The sequence below is a fragment of the Schistocerca serialis genome, chromosome 1 (assembly GCF_023864345.2).
Source record: "Schistocerca serialis cubense isolate TAMUIC-IGC-003099 chromosome 1, iqSchSeri2.2, whole genome shotgun sequence".
In the NCBI taxonomy this organism is placed as follows: Eukaryota; Metazoa; Arthropoda; class Insecta; order Orthoptera; family Acrididae; genus Schistocerca; species Schistocerca serialis.
In genome coordinates this window covers 377,618,205-377,640,854 of record NC_064638.1, presented here as the reverse complement: position 1 = coordinate 377,640,854, position 22,650 = coordinate 377,618,205, and the positions used below count along the sequence as shown (strand labels likewise).

At 42.1% G+C, this 22,650-nt stretch overlaps 1 protein-coding gene across 1 annotated transcript in view; it reads right to left on the bottom strand.

The window, feature by feature from the left end:
• LOC126470926 (hexokinase-1-like) overlaps positions 1-22,650 on the bottom strand; it is a 276,017-nt gene that overhangs the window by 147,756 nt on the left and 105,611 nt on the right. Inside the window, exon 2 of the mRNA XM_050098957.1 lies at positions 3,883-3,968. Coding sequence (XP_049954914.1) covers positions 3,883-3,963 — 81 coding nt within the window. The 5' untranslated portion in view covers positions 3,964-3,968. The remainder of the gene's footprint in view (positions 1-3,882; positions 3,969-22,650) is intronic.

Here is a 22,650-nt window from a genome sequence, read left to right as displayed (position 1 = left end):
TTTTAATGACAAGGAATTGCAAAGGCACAGAGCTAGCGCACTGTCCCGATTTTAACCAGCTCATCAATCAGTTCACCACTATCAATGTCTAGTAAACTGAACAAAGCACAGACAAGTCAATATTTGCCAACAGATTACACTGTTAACCACGCAAATCTGCAATAATACTATGAAACTGTGACCGCTTCGAAGGTTTGATTCCGCCCATGTGTTTCGCATTTGGTAGCACTGAATCAGCTATACTTCTTTACTCATGGTCATCGTTGTAACATGTAGAGGTACTCTGATGGTACATACGTTCGTGCCTACTAATACCAAGACAGTATTCATTTCATTTTTAAGACTCCAAACTTCCCTCAAAAGGTGTCTTTCATGACTCGAGACTTCTCGTAAGCTGTGCGGTATTAAGGTGTGAATCCGCATGCTGAGCTGTAATCATCTCGTAACTGCTTCTGCTGTGTCAGAGAATTTAGCCGATAAGAGCTACAGTATCTGCGGAAAAGTTTGAGGTCCTTTCAAGGTACTTTTTCGATAGATGTAGAAGAACGAGATCGTTACTTGCGTCGTTTTCGCGGAACACAAATTCAGTTGCAAAATAGTCGTACAACCTGTCACGACAAAAGATTTATTCTTCGACAACGTAAAAAGAAGCTATATTTCATTAACAAGAGCATTTTAACGTTCTGTAAGCTCTTCTCGCATGTAAATACAACCCACAGCACGTTCATACAACCATGTGAAAGTGTCAAAAAATACTTCTTTGGGATGTTGTTCAACTAGCGCGTCGCACTAGCTTGATCGCCGGTTATGGCGTCAAGTTGTGGATCTTCATGTGAATTTATCCACTTTTCATTTTTTGGTAGGTTCATGCTGATAACACGAAGTTTCATCACCAGCGATGATTTTTTGGAGAAAAAAGTTGTCCGCGGTTTACATTTCAAATCAAGTCGCGGGAGCTGTCAACTCGTCGTTTTTGTTCGAGAATCAAGACGTGATGTGCGGGACATAATTTGCACATTTTTTTTCGCTTCTTCCAAACATTCTTGAGAATGCGTAGCACTTGATTTAGGGATGTTGTTGCACTGCGATTCTGACACAACAACACTTGACACATTGCGGCCGCACGCCCAGTACTTAATACTGCCTGCTCACAGTTGTCCGGTCGTATGCACATTTGTTGTTTAAAGCAGCCACCGTCGTGGCTGCGCTAACGTCATTTGCACGCCAAAAATAAACTGAATCTCTGAACGTTTTGGGCGGGCGGTGTGTCCTGCGAACTCAACCATTTTCCTTCAGGGACGACCCTAGAAAAAGGCAGAAGAAGCCTTCCTGTTCTTTGTTGGTACTACAGTCCTGTTTCAGCAGAAGTGATGAATGCTCCCACAGCTCAATGTGGTTAGATTACACGGCAAGCCGGAAACACGAAGTCAGACAGACGTTTCACACATCACGACCAACATGTATCTCCTGGTTCGACGCACAAATGATCTAACGGACGTTCTGGACAGCTATCTGCTGTTGTTTACTGACGATGCTGTGGAGTGAGGGAAGGTGTCGAAGTTGAGCGACTGTAGGAGGACACAAGGTGAATTAGACAAAATTTCTAGTTGGCGTGAGGAATGTCAGTTAGCTCTGAACGTAGAAAAAAGTATATTAATGCGAATGAGTAGGAAAACAAAACGCGTAATGTTCGGATACATTAGTAATGTCCTGCTTTACACAGTTACGTCGTTTAACTATCTGGGCATAACGATACAAAACTATATGAAATGGAAAGCATGTGAGGATTGTGGTAGAGACGGTAAATAGTCGACTTCGGTTTACTGGGAGAGTTTTGGAAAAGCGTAATTTATTTGTAAAGGAGACCGCATACAGGACGTTAGTGCGACCTGTTCTTGAGTAACGCTCGAGTGTTCGGGATCCGTACTAGGTCAGATTAAAGCAAGACACAGAAGAAGTTCAGCGGTAGGCTGCTAGATTTATTACCGGTAGGCTCGAAGAACATGCAAGTGTTACGGAGGTGCTTCAGGAACTCAAATGGAAATCCGTGGAGGGAAGGTGATGTTCTTTTCGAGGAATACTACTGAGAAAATATAGAGGACCTACATTTGACCCTGACTGCAGAACATTTCTACTAGCCCCAACACACATTTCGCGTGATGGGCCACGAGGATAATATACGAGAAATTAGGGCTCACAACGACCATGTAGACAGTCATTTCTCTCTCGCTCTAACTGCCAGTAGAACAATACAGGTAATGGCTAGTGGTGGTACAGGACATCGTCCGCCACGCACCGTATGGCTTGCGGAATATTTATATAGGTGTAATTGTAGATGTAGACAGCAATTTCTGACGCCGGCCTCTTTGCTTAGCTATTTTAAAGCTTTCTGTTGGCTGCTTAAATCGTATAATGGAGTCGGCCAATCAAGTCCAGGCAGATTGGCTTGAGCTTCCCCAGATGAGCGAAGCAGACCTATCTACAGGGATTGGACAAAAATAATGAAACCCCAGAAACACAACACATTACCATGCTCAGTACGGTGTAGGACAACTGTAGGCATTCAAAATAGCTTCCAGTCTTTTCGGAATGCTACTGTATGATTTTTAGTGGAACCTTGTATAGTTCTTTCTGCAAATTAGTGGCAAGTTTAGGTAGCGATGATGGGGGGGGGGGGGGGGGGGTATCGATCGGGAACCCTTCTCTCCAAATCAGACCACAAAGACTCAATAGTATTGCGACCTTGTGGATGTGGTAGCCAGTGGAAATGTGACAATTCATCCTCGTGCACAAAAACTGTCGTCTTGGAACACAGAATAACCATTGAGGAACAAACTTTTTAAGCAGGATGGATCTGATTAGGTCACATATTTCTTGGCAGGAATGTGACCGCGTACAGTAGCCATAGGGCCCACGGGGTATGGCTGTCCAACATCCTGTCATGTTTACTCGTCGGATATAAGTTAGACCAGAAATTGGAAACAGTGTGAGACAAGACTCATCCTACCAGATGAATTCCTTCCTTTGCTCCAAAGTGAGAGTCTTGTTGCTTAGGCATCAAGTTTTCCAGTAACGGGTATTTACATCACTGATGAGTGGTTTTGGAATTCCAGTTAGCCCTATAATTCACAGTTTATGGAGCTCCGTTGGGGTTGTTGTGGTGATGACAGAGTTCGCAAGTGCGACATTCAGTCCTGCAGTGACTTTTGCGGCTGCCGTCCTCTTATTTTTCGTCACAGTCCTCTTCAGTGATCGTCCGTCACGATCATTCAACATACACTTTCGTCTCCATTGTGACTTGGCGAATGATGTCTTTCCGCTGCTCCTGCATGCGATATGAATGTTCGATATGGTGCTTCTTAAAACACCTAAGACTTCGACTACACTGATTACTGAAGCACCAAAAATTCGCCCAGATTCCAATTCACCTAGCTTCGACATAATGCACCCCCAACCACATAGGAAACTATTCTGACCTCGACTGACGCTTACAACGCAGTGATGACATTCCACAGGTGCCGCTCGTAGTCAAATACAACAGCGCAATCTGCAGGCTGAACTACCATCATGCATTTGTCGTGGTGTTTCTATATTTTTCTCCAACCCCTGTACATCTATGCACGTCAAGTCACATTATGTTATATGGCAGTTGGTACTTCGTGTGTAACTACCAATCGCTCCCTTCTTCCCTTCCGTGCTCACATTGCTGTTCGTTCAATGCGGCCGAATATCTTAGGAGTTTGTCCTTTGGCTGGACAGGACGCATAGGACAGCATTTTTGTGAGTGTAATGATTCGTGTGTGGACCCAAAAAATACACACTAGCAGATTGAAATATTTCTCCAGGACTGGCCATGATGCGAGCTGAGGAGCGCGTACGCACCTGCTGCTGGCGGCGGTTGTCGCTGAGTTCCAGCGGCGCCACGTGCATGGCCGCCTCCACGCTGTTGTTGCTCTCGCACATGGTTTCTGAAACAACAAAACACGTAATGTATTTTACGCGTTTATCATAAAGTGTCCACTTACAGGACTCTGGCTTGGCAGTGCCGTACTCTGAATGTGTTACATATTAAGAAAGAATTAAGATTACGGACATGCATCTCAGATACATAAACCATGTGGATTGAAAGTTTGTTTGCACTCCGTACGTTTTTGCTTTACTAAGTTTGATCTCTGTGCATGATTAATGTACTGTGTCACACAATATACAAATCACATAGTCGATGATGTCCTTGAGGCTGTTCGCGGATAGAGCTATTGCATACAGAGAAGACGCAATGCTAGGAAATTGTACCCAAAATTCAGGGAGACCTGCAGAAGATGGACGCTTGGTTCAGGAACTGGTAGCTAACCCCCCAATAAATGTAACTTATTGTTCATAAATAGACGGAAAGACAAGTTATTGAATTATTACAATCAATGTTGGCAGCCACACCCGTTAAATGTTTGGGAGTATGCTCATTATGCTATTTAAACGGAAGCGATCACATACAAGTAATCGTTGGAAAACCGGACGCCTGACAGATTTATTGGAAAATTCCTCAGGAAGTGTAATCCACCCATGAAGAAGGTAGCTTACAAAACCCTCAATCGACCCATACTCGAATTTTCCCCGTTATACGGTACGGGACACTTACCACATAGGATTGACAGACGAAATAGAGAATATCCAAAGAAGGGCAACCTGTTTCGTCACAGGTTAGTTTAGTAGGCACGAAGGCGTCACGGAGATGCTTTTCTAAGTCCAGTTCAGACGCTCCAGTAGAATCATTGTTCGTCAAAATGTGGTTTATTGTTAGGATTCCAAAAGCATACGTTCTTAAAAGAGCCGACCAATGCATTGCAATCTCGAACGTATATATGGTGAAAAGATCGTGACGGTATATGCAAAATTACATATCCCAGGTCACACGGAGGCTTATCAATCATCGTTCTTCCCGCGTACAATTTTCGAGTGGGGTAGGAAAAGGGGTAAGCGATAGTGGCACAGAAAGTATCATCTACCGTATATCATCAGGTGGCATTCGGAGTAGGGATATAGAGGTACACTATCTGATCGAAAGTACCCAGGCACCTATTAGTGGACATTAATATGGAGTGTGTCCACCCTGCGCCTTCATGACGGTTTGGACTCTGCAGGGGACGCATTTAACAAGGTGTCTGAATGTCTGTGGAGGAATGACAGACCATTCTTCCTCAAGAGTCGAAACCAGGGAAGTTAGTGATGTTGGGAGCTGGAATCTGGAGTGAAGTGGACATACTAACTCATCCCAAAGGTGTTCCATTAGGTTCAGGTCAGGGCGCTGGGCAAGCCAGTCCATTTTGGGATTGTTATTGCCCACAGGCCACAGCCTCAAGACGCTGCTTTTATAGGTACAAAGGTACAAACACTCATCGTCTCCAGCTCTCCAGCTGTTCCTCTGTGCGTAATACATAAATCTTAAAATGTATTCATGTTCTTCTGAATTTTGCGTTCTCTTAAGCGCAATAGGTGGACCACACTCCGATCACGAAAAAGACTTCCACACTGTAACACAACTTCTTCCGTAATTCACTGTTGGGACTAACGAGGACGGCAGGTAGGTTTTCCAGGCAGTAACCGATCTGAAACCCTTCTATCGGATGCCACAGTGCTAAGCGTGATTCATCACTCCCGATCATTCGTTTCCAGTTATCTACTGTCCAGTGGCGTCGCCCTTTACAGTAACTCAAGCGTCGCTTTGCGCACAGTACAGAAATAAGTGCCTCATGAGGACCTGCTCGAGCATTGTACGCCTTGTATGCCATTCTTTCCAATTCCCTGCACATAATCACTGTGCTAGCTGGACTGCTTGGTAGCACTTCGGAACTCACGAGTGATTTTTTTTATTTTTTTTTACAACCACACTCCGCAGTCCTTGACGGTTCGAATCCGTCAGTTTATGAGGTCTGTCTGGTGTTGATTTAGCTGTGTGCGTTCCTTCGCGTTTCCACTTTGCTATCACATCATCAACAGTCGACTTGTGCAGCTTTAGAAAGTTTGAAATGTCCCCAATGTATTTGCTTCTCATGTGACATTCAATCCCTAGTCCACGTTCGAAGTCACTGAGCTCCACTGACCATTCCGTGCTGCTGTCACTGCTTCTCTACTGATAGCGCAATACTCCTAACCTCCTTATACACTGCCGAGCCCGCCTCTTTGTCAGTTTTACATTACATAGTGGTGCCCAGATACTTTCGACCACATAGTGCAGATGTAATCTTTGGCGCAAATTTTACTGTGTTTGTATCTCATTGGGGACGCGAGACGCATTAACCCCAGTGGGTAGGGAAAATTTGTTTAGGTTAAGGTAAGACGAAGGCGATCTTCAACAGTAGGTCTGCAACATGTGCAATGTGTGACCGACTTGAGTAGTCATCTGTTACGCATGACGTCACTGGTAAAACCGGCACACCTGGGCGTGAAAGCTAATGTGACCGCAGGGCGTCCCCCCACGTAGATAAGCCGAGTCGATCGGATCGCAGAGTAAGCCGCCTGTGGCGAGGCCGGTCCCGGGGTACGGTGTCCGTGGAGATCTGGACCGAGGGCGCCGCGTACCACTGCTCCAGGCGGTACGCGTTGTTTGGGGGCCGCTCTGCCTGTCAGAGACTGAAATCTCTCAGGGACATTTCAAGTCGGCATCGTCCCGTCGTCATCGATCTTGCAACAGTATAGTGCTTAGGATGCTCGTCACCAGGGGGTTAGAGGCTACGGGTCATTAGACAGGAGTGACAACCACATTTAATCGTTAAGAGGAGGCGTTACCTGCCCGGCTCTCATAACGCAGTCGGAGGAAATGTACATTGCTGTCAGAAACGAGAATAGCTTCCAATCTAGAAATGGGTTAAGTATTGACGGCCTGGGAAACAAAAAAGAGAAAAAAAACGAGAGTTGGATTGCTGAAGAAGTTTCTGCGACTTGGAATATTAGATTTAAACTCGTAAACGGAATGAATTAGGAGCTATTGCAAACTGCTAAGTTGGACGTAGCCTTTATCCCTGCAACAGAAAGAAGCTTAAGACTGACCAGTACATGAAAAGTTATATAATACACTACTGGCCAATAAAATTGCTACATCACGAAGATGACGTGCTACATACGCCAAATTTAACCGACAGGAAGAAGATGCTGTGATATACAAATGATTAGCTTTTCAGAGCATTCACACAAGATTGCCGGCGGTGGCGACACCTATAACGTGCTGACATGAGGGACGTTTCCAACCGATTTCTCATACACAAACAGCAATTGTAGCCTATCGCGATTATTTATCGTATCGCGACAATGCTGCCCGCGTTGGTCGAGATCCAATGACTGTTAGCAGAATATGGAATCGGTGGGTTCAGGAGGGTAATACCGAACGCCTTGCTGGATCCCAACGGCCTCGTATCACTAGCAGTCGAGATGACAGGCATCTTATCCGCATGGCTGTAACGGATAGTGAAGCCTCGTCTCGATCCCTGAGTCAACAGACGGGGACGTTTGCAAGACAACAACGATCTGCACGAACAGTGTAGGGGGACGAAATTGAAGCGTCACCCATCCACCAGTGTCAGCCCAGTTTGCAGGTGAATATAAGTTTAATTTAGTTTTGTTTATGTATTTTTCTTAATATTTGTAATAGCTGTGAATTATCTAAAAGTTTTGTATTTTTTTATGTTTCATGTACGGAGAGGGCGGCGCAACGAACGGAGACAGCATCTTCACTGCCGCGACAAGAGAGGAAATTGCTGGCCACTATACGTCGCGGGTCGACAGCCAAAGATCAACAGAAGATCCTGGAACCGAGTTGTTGCGTCGTGCTTCTAAAAATTAAAATGAATTTTTTTTACTCTTTTTGTACAACAATGACGTCATAGAGAGCTTAATCTTATTGAAAAGTCAGTCCTAGTTTGTCAACGGTCAAGTTCACATCTGTATGTGTAGGAAGCTAATAAAATAGTGGATGCTACTAAAGTTGAAACACGTGTTCTGAGGATTTATTTATTAAGAATTATGTGAACGGATTAATAATATATTTGACAACATTATTGAATTCTGACAGCGTTCATCGAAACTTTGAATCTCAAAGGTTTATTCAATGTGTGTTTCTGATATCGATTAAATCAAGATAACGTGTGTCAATATAATTTCTGAGGAGAAACAAACGAAATGTAAATCGAAAAAAAGTTTACGAAAACCAACTGGCCCAAGTGATTTAATTCTTTGCATACGAATCAACTGATGTTTTACAGTTTCGTTCAAGAACCATTCTATGACAATTTAAAAAGAATATAAATCATTTTGAAGTGGGTTGTACCTGACGTAGGTGACGAAGTCTGCACATGGTCATATATCAAACGAAAATCGGTTATAAAAAACTTACGTCGTTACACTACAACAGTTCGACGACGTTTGCAGCAGCATGGACTATCAGCTCGGAGACCATTGCTGCGGTTACCCTTGACGCTGCATCACAGACAGGAGCGCCTGCAATGGTGTACTCAACGACGAACCTGGCTGCACGAACCGCAAAACGTCATTTTTCGGATGAATCCAGGTTCTGTTTACAGCATCATGATGGTCGTCTCCGTGTTTGGCGACATCGCGGTGAACGCACATTTGAAGCGTGTATTCGTCATCGCCATACTGACGTATCACCCGGCGTGATGGTATGGGGTGCCATTAGTTACACGTCTCGGTCACCTCTTGTTCGCATTGACGGCACTTTGAACAGTGGACGTTACATTTCAGATCTGTAACGACCCGTGGCTCTACCCTTCATTCGATCCCTGCGAAACCCTACATTTCAGCAGGATAATGCACGACCACATGTTGCAGGTCCTGTACGGGCCTTTCTGGATACAGGAAATGCTCGACTGCTGCCCTAGCCAGCACATTCTCCAGATCTCTCAACAACTGAAAACGTCTGGTCAATGGTGGCCGAGCAACTGGCTCGTCACAATACGCCAGTCACTACTCTTGATAAACTGTGGTATCGTGTTGAAGCTGCATGGGCAGCTATACCTGTACACACCATTCAAGCTCTGTTTGACTCAATGCCTAGGCGTATCAAGGCTATTATTACAGCCAGAGGTGGTTGTTCTAGGTACTGATTTCTCAGGATCTATGCACCCAAATTGCGTGAAAATGTAATCACATGTCAGTTCTAGTATAATATATTTGTCCAATGAATACCTGTTTATCATCTGAATTTCTTCTTGATGTAGCAATTTTAATGGCCATTAGTGTATTCAATAGTGGAATGGCCAAGCAACAGAGGGCAGCAAGGGTGTAGCAATTATAATAAAAAGAAGTCAAAAAGAAAGAATTAAGAGCTACGAATATATCTCAGGCAGAATTATGTTGGTACGTCTGAAATCTCTCAGAAGAATGCTTACCTTAATCTGTGTCTATGCCCCAGAGGAGGATAAAGCAGAAGAATCGGAACAAATTTATGAAGTATTATAAAAGTGCTTAACAGGTTTGGAAATACTGGTGAGATTGTCATAGCCGGAGAGTTTAATGTGTTAATAGGCAACAGATGAAGCCCTGATTGCATTAGTTCTTTTGGAGAAAGCGTAATCAACAATAATGGACAGACGCTAACAGATTTTGTAAGTTTTAACGAACTAAAGGTATGGATACGTTGTTTAAGAGAGAAGATATACACAGATTTGTGTTGTAAGAGGTTTTAAGTCAGGATTGATTCCGTCATTGCAAATGACGAAATAGGTCAGATTACCGATCTTAGAATATACAGATGATACGATATAGGCTCAGATTTTTATCTTCAGATGTGTAAGGTTGATATGTACGCTAGTAGGAAGAGCATTTTTCGTATTACTTCTTAAATGTTTTTCCTTAAACAACTTTGTTAAAAAAAAGTTTCAGGCATTGTAAGTTTAATAATTTGTGTTGTTGACAATGTTGTTTAAAATACCAAGTTTACTTGATTGACCACAGAAAACCTGAGGAGGTGCAGAGGACGCTGTTATCCTCCTGTTTCGCCTTTGTTTTCCCCCCCTCTCCCAGTTACCTCTTCTTTCCAATATCCATATACAATAAAACAGATCGATATTCTAATTCTAGTCTTTTTATCAGGTTATGATAGAATGTACATTTATTGAATCATAAAATGACAATATGTTCAAAGCGCCTTACTACATTTATTTACATATCTGTACGATGGTTTTTAATGGATCTGAAGATAGCCAATACTTGCCGGAATCGGTAATGCGAATATTTTTCATACATCTAGGCGATCGTGACGTAATAAATTATTATACAAGCATTATAAAGGTCGCATACTACCAATTGGCAGTATGTCAGTTTTTAGAAATCATTATTGTCATTTCATTTCACTGAATCCACAGTGTACCTACACAAAGCCTCTGCATATCCCTTTTCAAATTTTGCGGTTTCCCCATCATTTTCAAACTTTTGACATTCCACGCTCCGTGTCGTAGGACGTTACCCACTTTGTGGTTATTCGGCCTCATTCTCAGATATGGATAAACGCATAGGCCCGCAGTATCTCACTAATATTCCGTGTTTTATTTGCTGGATTTAAGATCAAGAAATTCAATTCTGCAACACCACAACTATCGTACATTGGTTGTTAGGTTATATCAAACTAGCTATGTTGCAGTACAGTACCTAGTTATCACGTTTTACAAAACTGTCAGCGCACCCTACTGTTTTCATTCCTTAACTGAGACGGATAAGAAGATCTCTGAGCAACTTCAGAGAATACAGATATTGGTGGTCATAATCTGAAACACATCTGTTGGTATAGCCAAACTTTCGACCATAGATACGAGTAGACTGGCCTTGCTGTGCAGAAGCTATAGGGCTGGTGTGGCTCCAACATAAACCACGCGACTGTTGGCAAAACATGGCGGGATTTCAAATCAGCGGTCTGCCATCCTATGTTTGTATCGTATTTTCCCCACATTTCTCAATCGACTGCCAAACGCTTCCAACAAAAATTACTTATTTATTTGTGAAACATTATGCCAGAACTGCATTTGACCTGGATTTGTTCACAGTACCATTTATAAAGTCTAACAAATCGAACGCCACTCTGGTGGGCAGCGGGTCGAAATGACTATAAACTATCAATTAAAGTAAAATGGCGTTAAAATTCTTTTAAACAGTAAGAGTGGGCTCGTGTCAAAACTTTAAACATTGGATTCGCCGCGTTTTGAACTCTAGTCACTTATAAAAGAAAATGGGATATGGGAATTATGTCAACTATAGGTGCCAAAATTGTCGACTTTAGGAGAAGGTCCATTTTAGAGTACCAATTTTAGGTACAATTCAAAGGTTCAGTTCCCACTATTTTTACAAAATTTTAAACTATCAGTTTAAAAAAAGTGATATTTTAGATGAAAGGTGAGACTTTGAAGTTTCAGAAAATACTTTTGGAGCTTAGGTTTAAAAATGACAAACACTGTAAATATAAATTATAAATATACATTGTAAATAATAACTAACCTATCAAAACACTTCTCCGCGAAGTGCTTCGAGCAAAGGCGCGTATGTGCAGATGGCTTAAAGTTTTTCCGTTTCAGGGTCTGTATCGAAAGCTGCCTTCGGCTTTCATCCTTAGGAAACCTATGAGTAGGAACGAGAAACAATTATACTTACTTCTGTTGCCGAATTATCGCAGATACTTTCCAAAATGTAATATGAGTCTGACTTTATAGGCATCACTTTCAACACGTTAATTTACGTGATACTCTATTTCAAGTGTAAAAAAGATATAAAAGTCACTTCAGCAGATATCAATAAACGCATCTGCACTATCATAGAAACACTTACACGTGAAATGTAATGCCATTTCCCCCGACAAAACGCTGAGTACAGCCATAAGCGCAAACGAAACAACCATGTTTTGCCATCATTCACGTGACTTCAGCCCAGAGATGTAGCCGGCCGGGGTGGCCGTGCGGCCCTAGGCGCTTCAGTTTGGAACCGCGTGACCGCTACGGTCGCAGGTTCGAATCCTGCCTCGGGCATGGATGTGTGTGATGTCCTCATGTTAATTAGGTTTAAGTAGTTCTAAGTTCTAGGGGACTGATGACCACAGATGTTAAGTCCCATAACGCTCAGAGCCATTTGAACCATTTTGAACCCAGAGATGTTGGAGCCACGAAAATGACGTCAGGGCCAGTCTATTATATTTATGGTCGAAGAGCCAAACACACAACGCGCTAGCATGCGAGACAGGAAGGTGAATCATACACAAAGAAGTTTGGGTGTTGGGTTAGAGATTTTTAGTCTGGTGTATCAGCTAGCCTGTGTATGAGTTTTAGGCGGTTTTCTACTCTGACTTGGGCTGATACCCTATCTTCGCCTTAGAAAATAGGATACCGAAACAGTTGAAATACGACAACGCACCGAACAAAATTTAACTATTCACAAACAGATGGCGACATGACTTCCTTCCCCTTGTTAGCAGGTTACAGAGACAACAGGAACGGATTAGTGGCAAAAAAAAAAAAAAAAAAAAAAAAAAAAAAAAAAAAAAAAAAAAAAAAAAAAAAATTAAATGCAATAAATATGTCAAATCATGAAAACGTACAACAGGATAACCACTTTTGACATATGTCCGTTCTCTAAGCTTGCTAGTAGCACACTGGACTCGCATTCGGGAGGAGGACGGTTCAATCCCGTCTCCAGCCATCCTGATTTAGGTTTTCCGTGATTTCTCTAAATCGTTTCAGGCAAATGCCGGGATGGTTCCTTTGAAAGGGCACGGCCGCTTTCCTTCCCAATCCTTACCTACCCCGAGCTTGCGTTCCGTCTCTAATGACCTCGTTGTCGACGGGACGTTAAACACTAACCACCAACACCTAAGCTTGCTAGTGGCATTGCTTTACGCATCTCAGCAATACCTCGTAGATGCAGAGGCAACCTTAAAGGAATTTTTATTGTCTACTAAAACGTTCAGATGTAACGTGCGAACGCGCGATCAAATCTCCGGAAAGCTGAGACGAGGAGCGGAAGTGTGCGTCACGCTCGCATCGTGTTTCGGTGGAGACCAGAAAACAGAGGTCTTGTGGATGTACTGCAAGAAAAATCGAAAATTCACAGTTTAGTTTCACCCAGTTTTTAAGTGATAGACTCTCTACGAGTTTATTTATCACATTGTATCGGCAACTGAAGGACAGTGAATATAAATTCTTTAATTACTTCAGAATGTCTACAAAGTAATTTGACGACTTGGTCCGTGCCATGCAAGGGGACATTACAGTAAAATCAAAATGTGTGTGAAATCTTATGGGACTTAACTGCTAAGGTCATCAGTCCGTAATCTTACACACTACTTAACCTAAATTATCCTAAGCACAAACACACACACCCATGCCCGAGGGAGGACTCGAACCTCCGCCGGGATCAGCCGCACAGTCCATGACTGCAGCGCCTAAGACCGCTCGGCTAATCACGCGCGGCGACATTATAGTAGGCCAGAATGCCGTCTTATATTGGATTTCCCCAAACGAAAAACTTATAATACTTTAAGATAGGTATTTATTTAGTTTTATCAGTGCCGACATTTTATAGCTAAACAATTGTAACACTCGGAAAATAATTGAAGTTGTGAACCATCGCTGGAGACAGCAGAAGAAGGAGAACTTGGTGCTAAAGGCCGCGAGGTAGTTGTGTAAGCATAACCAGAAGAATATTGTTCTTCTGCAGGCAGGTGTATTCTGGCAAATAGTGTGATGCTGAAGTTGATTGAGAGCTGATGTTTGCGCGTGCTTTGGTGCTGCACTATTCCATTCTACACTACTGGCCATTAAAATTGCTACACCAAGGAGAAATGCAGATGATAAACGAGTATTCATTAGACAAATATATTATACTATAACTGACATGTGATTACATTTTCACGCAATTTGGGAGTATAGAGTCTGAGAAATCAGTACCCAGAACAACCACCTCTGGCCGTAATAACGGCCTTGATACGCCTGGGCATTGAGTCAAACAGAGCTTGGATGGCGTGTACCCATGCAGCTTCAACACGATACCACAGTTCATAAAGAGTAGTGACTGGCGTATTGTGACGAACCAGTTGCTCGGCCACCATTGACCATACGTTTCCAATTCATGAGAGATCTGGAAAATGTGATGGCCAGGGCAGCAGTCGAACATTTTCGGTATCCAGAAAGGCCCGTACAGGACGTGCAACATGCGCTCGTGCATTATCCTGCTGAAATGTAGGATTTCGCAGGGATCGAATGAAGGGTAGAGCCACTGGTCGTAACACATCTGAAATGTAACGTCCATTGTTCAAAGTGCCTTCAATGCGAACAAGAGGTGACCGAGACGTGTAACCAATGGCACCCCATACCATCACGCCGGGTTATACGCCAGTATGGCGATGACGAATACACGATTCCAATGTGCGTTCACCGCGATGTCGCCAAACACGGATGCGACCATCATGATGCTGTAAACAGAACCTGGATTCATCCGAAAAAATGACGTTTTGCCATTCGTGCAGCCAGGTTCGTCGTTTAGTACACCATCGCAGGCGCTCCTGTCTGTGATGCTGCGTCAAGGGTAACCGCAGCCATGGTCTCCGAGCTGATAGTCCATGCTGCTGCAAACGTTGTCGAACTGTTCGTGCAGATGGTTGTTGTCTTGCAAACGTCCCCATCTGTTGACTCATGGATCGAGACGTGGCTGCACGATCCGTTACAGCCACGTGGATAAGATGCCTGTCATCTCGACTGCTAGTGATACGAGGCCGTTGGGATCCAGCACGGTGTCCCACATCACCCTCCAGAACCCACCGATTCCATATTCTGCTTACAGTCATTGGATCTCGACCAACGTGAGCAGCAATGTCGCGATACGATAAACCGCAATCGCGATAGGCCACAATCCGACCTTTATCAAAGTCGGAATCGTGATGGTATGCATTTCTCCTCCTTACACGAGGCATCACAACAACGTTTCACCAGGCAACGCCGGTCAACTGCTGTTTGTGTATGAGAAATGGGTTGGAAACTTTGCTCATGTCAGCACGTTGTAGGTGTCGCCACCGGCGCCAGCCTCGTGTGAATGCTCTGAAAAGCTAATAATTTGCATATCACAGCATCTTCTTCCTGTCGGTTAAATTTCGCGTCTGTAGAACGTCATCTTCGTAGTGTAGCAATTTTAATGGCCAGTAGTGTATAATTATGTCTATTTTAACTCTGAGGCGGCTATGTTCAGGAATTTTCTTTATTTCGTTCTCCAAAGGTAACCATCTGTTACATCATATTTGTTCTTTGTTAATTCTGTGACTTCAAAATCTCTCTGTTTTAGACTCACCTCTAAAACTTTAATGAGTTTGTCATCACTGGCACTGGGTTTGAATTTATTTGTTGGCTGGAAATGTGGCGGTATCAGTGGATTATCATTAGTCTTCGCACGGTTACTTCCTCCTGCTTCAGCTTCATTTGTGTTAGTGTTCAAACTGATGTGTCTTTCTTTAGCTGGTACGCCAGACTTCAGAAACAAGAGTCTGTTGAACTGAATGTAACTGTTTCTGTACGCACTAGACCCAGATTTTCTTGTCGTCGTCGCTCTAATGAAGTTCATGTTTTTCTATTTTGCTTATATCAGAGCTCCTGTACAGGGTAAATAGTAAACTATATTATTCATGTCAGAAATGTTGCAAGCGCACGTTGAATGGCGGAGCTACACTATTCATCTAAAATTGGAAAAATCAACTGTATCTGGGATAAACCTTTTATTATGCAAAGTTAGCAGAATAAATTACAAGACATTCTGATGCCCACACCATATGAAGAAAAATGGATTGAAATATCTCAAGGATTTGAACAATACGCAAAGTTTCCTAATTAGATCGGAGCTCTCGACGGTAATTTTTTTCCTGTAGTGCTGTTAGCCCTATTTGATCCTGACTATTTCTTTATCTCGGTAGATACTGGCGCTTATGAGAATGACAGCGACTCAGGAATTTTCGCGGATTCCTTCCTGTATCAGAAGATCACTGAAAAATCTTTGGATATACCAAAATCAAGACCTTTATCGGAAAAACACGATATGACACAGCCTTACGTGATTTTAGTAGGTGAAACATTTGGGCTGGTGGATAATTTAATGAGACCCAACGGCGGAAAGCAGCTGACTTATGAAATTGTCGGCTAACTTGAGCACGTAGGTATGTTGAGTGTACTTTTGGTACAATGTATAATAAGTGGAGAATACTACATCACCAATTAGATGTCAGTGTGGATTGCGCAGGCCACATTGTAAAACCAATTACAGGGCTTCACAACTACGCTCAAATGAGAGATGGATTGAAACACGAAGACATCTTAGAGGGATATGTCACAAGTATTAATGATACCCAAAACGGACGATCCACACCATCGGCAGATAACGTTCGGGCTAAATTTACCAACTACTTTGTCAATGAAGGTAAACTTGAACATGCAGATAGTAAGATATGAACAAAAGTGTACTCGACAGCAGAAAAGGTTTTCTTACCTACATTCATCTTCTATCCCAGAGAACCATTATTCTCACAGAAGATAAAAACCAGTTCTTCCTCCTCGCCATCTCAAAATTTTATTTTTGTATGATTCTGACGCTATATACCAATTTGCTGGCCTTTTTTCCACATCCTCAATCGCTAGGTCGACGTCAGTATTGTTGCCTTCGGTTTCAATCATCAATCACTTTTCGCAACGCCCAACAAACAAAACTAAAAGAAAGACACAGAAAATACGCCTGTCTAGGACGGGAACGTGCGGTCAACTGAACAGCGTACGGGCGCCACCAGTCTTTCTGAAAGACGCACGTCGAAGAGCATTTGTTTGCGTCTAGAAACTTTTTGCGTGATCTTTTGAAGGTTGAATGTTGCGTGTCTAAATGCCCAATTCGAAAACGCGCGTCAGATTCCGTCATATCAACGTAGCCATAAGTGCAGTGGGTGGGGGTGTGTTAGTATGTGGAAAGGACTGCCTGCATGGTGAACCGTTTTTTGGGTCTCGTGTTGTCGTTTTCACTTCTCTTCATTCTGGCTGTGACATTATGTTAAACACTTACACTGCAGAGTTACGTATGAAGTACTCCAATCCATAGTGAAAATATATTTCATCGAAACTCGAATTAACGTTTCAGTTAGTGAAAAAATTAAAATTTCAGTAACGACACGATTGCGAGAATCGGATACTGTGATAATAGTAGCGATAAAGCCACGATGCTGAAATTTAATGTATTACTGACATTAATATAGAACCCACAGATTATTACGATTTTATAAACTAAACTATCCAATCTCATGTCCTAGTATTTTATACTGTCTTAGTAATTTATTGTTGATCTGACAATCGCCGTTTCTTCCTGATCTGAGTTTCTTTACATTCAAGTCCTGACTATAACAATTGTTCGGGCAGAGGTACTGGAAAGAATGAATCGCTTGTATCACCCCCAATGCCATTCTAAGGAAATGTAACTCTGAAACATAGTAACCACAATATATTTTAATGTAAGTGTATCTTTTATAATACAGTAATCCAAAACGTTGTAATGTGAAGACCGGATAGGGTTACTGACAAGAAGCATTCATAAAGGACTAAACAAGATTCTGAACATTTATGAATTGCCCGGCCCAACAGCTCTTTTGGTCAGCTTCAATCTCGATGCCAAATGGTTGGAATTGTAGAATGACAACGCTACCTACTATCTACATGAGCTAACAGGCCCATCAGTCGTTTTGAACTCTCTCGTCATATATCGAAAAGGTGAAACAGCACGGGGACGCGGTATTTGTCCAGAAAATCTTTACATGTGGGAAAAACGTCCAACGTCAAACTGTGACAGTGTAGCCCAAAGATAATCTATCCTCCACTTTGTCGCAAGATATGAGTGGAGATCATAACTTGGTGAACCAACGGAAGTCTGTTTCCCAACGCCATTGTGCCTTGAGTGAACGACTGCAACTAATCATGGGATATAAAATTATATTTTAGGTACGCTTTTTTCTTTGAATATGTTGTAATAACCATACACTGGGGCCACTCACTAAATAAATAAATTTCAGCCGCTTTTCCTTAGGTTCATCGAGCCTGAGAGAAAGACGTTCCATACTTTCTTACTTCAGAAAAAATCTGATTTTTTTGTATACTTATTTTGGTCTTTTGCTGAAAAGCATACAAAAGAATACAAGTGCAAACAAATTTCCATATTACAACATTACACGATTATACACAGTTAAAAATTAACACATTCAACTCATCTGTACCTAGTATTCTATTATGTATCAGTCTTTTAAGAAAATATGCTTAAAACTAGAAGAGACAAGTTGTTAGAAAATTTCTCTCAAAAGTACTATATCTTAACTCCGTCATCCAAAGTTGTCAACAGATCTTCATTTTTACTAGAAAAATAAGAGATAATCATCGAGAATCGAAGACGGACCACAGCCTCAGTAAACGACGAAGTGAGTATGAACAATCGTAAACACGTTTCATAATAGCGCTGTACCAGAATGACGCAATATTTCCCAGCGGCTCACAAACGTCGCAGCCTCTCATTCTCTGAACACTGACCAACCGCCTCCTGAGTTTTCCACACGGGTTGCATCACATCAGGTTTATTCCACTGCAACAAAATACTTATTCATGGTAAGAGAGAGGACTGGTTACCAGGAAACGAGCACTGGACAATGTGTCTAGCATCTAGTTGCAGGACCAGCTCAGTACATTCACTGGTTGAGGTAAGATAGCGCGTGCAGCGTCAAAAGGAAGCAGCGGCGGTGATAAAAGTAAAAGAATGTGCCTCGTGCAGTGCATAAAAGCACGAGTAAAAGCAATTCGCAGTACATGGGCATTACAGCCGTTTATTAAGACTGCGATGCAACGCATGTTCCCTGTCGCTGCTTTAAGGCCACGTTCTCATTCAAAATGGGCGAAAATTCGATTTTATTTATTGCATTTTTTGAAATATGTATGGGTCTAGAATGTCGGAATGAAAATGTTTTCTAATCCCTGCGTTACAGAAGTTTCTACAGTTCATTGTTCGAGGCAGTGTCACGGCCGCCGTGGACGATTTCAGTCGGAGACGCCTGGCTCAGGTAGAAAACTTGTCGTGCCGCGACATATTGGATTAGCCATTTTGAATTTTGAAATCTAACTTCAGATTTGCGTTTAGCGACATTAAAAATATGTAACAACATGTAGTTTTACGCGAATTGAACTAATAATACTTACAACAGCTTTCGCTACACTTTAAACAGGCTTTCCTCGAGAAACGATTTTTCAAAACTGTGTACAGCATGGAACAAAAACGGTTCAACCTATTAACTTCTACCTTTCACCCCTGAGAAGTAAAACTTTTCTTAGGAGCTTTTACCTCTAGTATATAAAATTTGTTAATATTAACTTTTTTTTTTTTTTTTTTTTTGTAAAGCCAAAGGAGGAGTGAAAAAATCCACAAAAATTGAACTAAGAGTTAAAGTTCGCACCATATCATTAAATTGAAGATTATTTCATTGTGGTTAAGTATACGCTACCATGAATTTAATGCAGTATCGACTGATGTTTCCATTTTTGATTTCAAGTAACTCCTGAGGGGCTACACTGCACGCAGTCTGCGTACTTCAAACTCGCAGGCTCTTGATCAAACCAAAAATGTGAACGAACTTAACACATTTTGGTTATATTAGAAAAGAGCAGTGCTATCACAACAAAATGTAGGGTACGTATAGTGAAGTAACTGGGTTAGTTGGGGCCCAGGTTAAACTTCAATTTCGTTCCCCGCCCCCCTCCCCCAAAGCCGAAACCTCCCCATTTTAATTTATTCTTCTTCGCTGATTTAGCCTGTTTATTTGTTTATTGGCATCAACACGAATAGTGTGGCGGACTGGTTCCACTATATTCTTCATTGTTGCCAGATTTTCCCTCTGACGTGATAGGCTAATTGTCCCATATGTAAAATAAAACCGGAAATTCAAATATTGCCAGGAAATTAAAAAATCCCAACTGCGCTAGAGGTTTCCCCCCACCTTGGGATGCATGGGCTTTGTGACACGCTTCTCAGACGAATCAGAGGTTGCATCCACGTCAGGAGTGCCACGTCAATACGGATGAATGGACTCATACTGCCTAATTCTTTGTAAAATTGACTCGATTCTGTAATCTCTGAATTACCATTACATACCATCTCAACCCGTAAAGTTTACTTTCATTTCCTCCTTTCCTTTTGGATGTGTCACTTTTTTGTCACGCAGTGTATTTAAATTCGTAAATCATATCATTATTTGTAGATTGTGAATCAAATTAATTATCATGCGTTGTGCGAGTCAAAATCTCTTGAAAACACAGCCAGTATGTTGATAAACGACGGTTCACAAAAAGAGCCGGGACGGTATCTTTAGTACAATCGCCTGGGATCCAGTTATCTCTTACTATACCGGTCGTATCGGAAAGGATTAAGTTTGTCTTATGATTCCGCTCTTGCTTATCAGTTACTTGTGCCTTTTTCACATTCCTTTACTTTAAAGGTCACTTGCCATGTGACGAATGCGGGAAGTACACACTTTAAAAATGAAATAAATGATTGGTGACGATTAACGTGATGTTTTCTTACGCAGCAAACCACTAATACCCAGTTTAATTTTCATGTAGGCCATCAAGGGCAATGTCGCATTCGCTAACTGCAAAGGAAAGCTACGGTAAACATTCCGAATATCTCATCTTCCAGATTTCCTTAATGCTTACAGAGGGTAATTCACGTTACACTTTTTACTAAAACAGCAATATGTTTCTTGTAATGAAATACTAAATTAGGTACTGAGTGAATTCCAGTCATCCACCGTGGCTCGCAGGTAATAACGTGATTCGGTAGCAAATTTTCTGAAACTTGCTTTCGGGAAGTGTACCGCGTTTCTACAGTGTGTCTGCTAAGAAGTGTCAGGCGCATTTTCTTTGATGTTTCGGCAAATATCTGCATTTTTATTTGTTGTAACTTGTAGCTAGAGGCAGTCCAAGCTCATCATGCCTTCCATGCGACGTCCAGCGTTGATGGAAAGTGCCGGTTTCTTTCTCGTTACAAACAAAATTATTTTTAAACTGGAATTTTACGTGCGCATTCGAAAGACCAGTCCCAAATTAGTCCAGGACGGTATTAGTTTTATCGATGTGTATTAACATCGACAGTAAAAGACGAATAATAACCAGGACTACTCAGCGACGACAGCTCCCTGGCCCGCCATGACTGCTGTCGCCATTCAGAACCACTGTCAGTTGCTGCCGGGGTAGTGATTATTCTCCGTGTCTTCCTGTTCCCATTAATACATATCGATGAAAGGAATAATCCGCTAAAGTAATATGGGACCGCTCTGTAAAATGGACACGTAAATTTCCGATTTAAAAATGATTTTGTTTGTAATGGGAAACAAACCGGTCGACGCTGAGTATCGTATGAAAGAAGTGATCAGCATGACTTGTTTGAGGTGATCCCGGCTACACGACGCAAAAATGAAACTGCAAATGCCTTCCGAAACACCAGCGAAAATGAGCCTGACTACCCATTGGAGAGACTCCCCATATAATTAAATAATTAGACAGGAAGTTGTTCTTAAGATTTCAGTAGTGCTGTAAGTAGGCTGGTAACGCCACGTAGCGCTCTGTATGAAAATCACTGACTGTGCTGTGTGAAGTCTGTGGCTGGTTTGCATTGTTGAAATATTCTCTATTGTAGTGTTGGGCAGTTGGATGTGAACAGCGCGTAGCGTTGCGCAGTTGGAGGTGAGCCGCCAGCAGTGGTGGATGTGGGGAGAGAGAGGGCGGAGTTTTGAGAGCGGATGATCTGGACGTGTGTCCATCAGAGAGAGCAAATTTGTAAGACTGGATGCCATGAACTGATATATATTATGACTTTTGAACACTATTAAGGTAAATACATTGTTTGTTCTCTATCAAAATCTCTCATTTGCTAGCTATGCCTATCAGTAGTTAGTACTTTCAGTAGTTAGAATCTTTTATTTACCTGGCAGTGTTGGCGCTCGCTGTATTGCAGTAGTTCGAGTAACGAAGATTTTTGTGAGGTAAGTGATTCATGGAAGGTATAGGTTATTGTTAGTCAGGGCCGCTCTTTTGTAGGGATAATTGAAAGTCAGATTGCGTTGCGCTAAAAATATTGTGTTTCAGTTTAGTGATGATCAGTTTTGCTGAGCTGTTTGAAGATCAAATAACGTAAGAGGTTTACCAGCACAGTAATTCACTATTTTTTCTAAGGGGACGTTTCAGTGCATCTCCTTAAAAGTCTGTTGGGGCTGCTATAAATAGCTGCATTTTAAGTAAGAGATGAAACTGAACATTTTGATGTATTATAATACATAACTCTCTCACCGAATAAACATTGTTTCCGGAAGACGAAAAAGATTGCATTATATCTATTTACAGTTTTAAAATGAAATATTGAGGTTGAGTCTCGGAGATGCATTCCCGATCGGCAGCAACAGAAGTACCTACAGTGGCATTTCCTGAAACTCAGAAGCAGTAAACCAAAATTAATACACTCTGTAAGGTGTTTAAGCGTTGCTTCACTTTTTTAGCCTGTTTTCGATGTTCGTACTCTTCTGACTAGCCATTTCTTGAAATAGTATGTAAATGTTGCCTT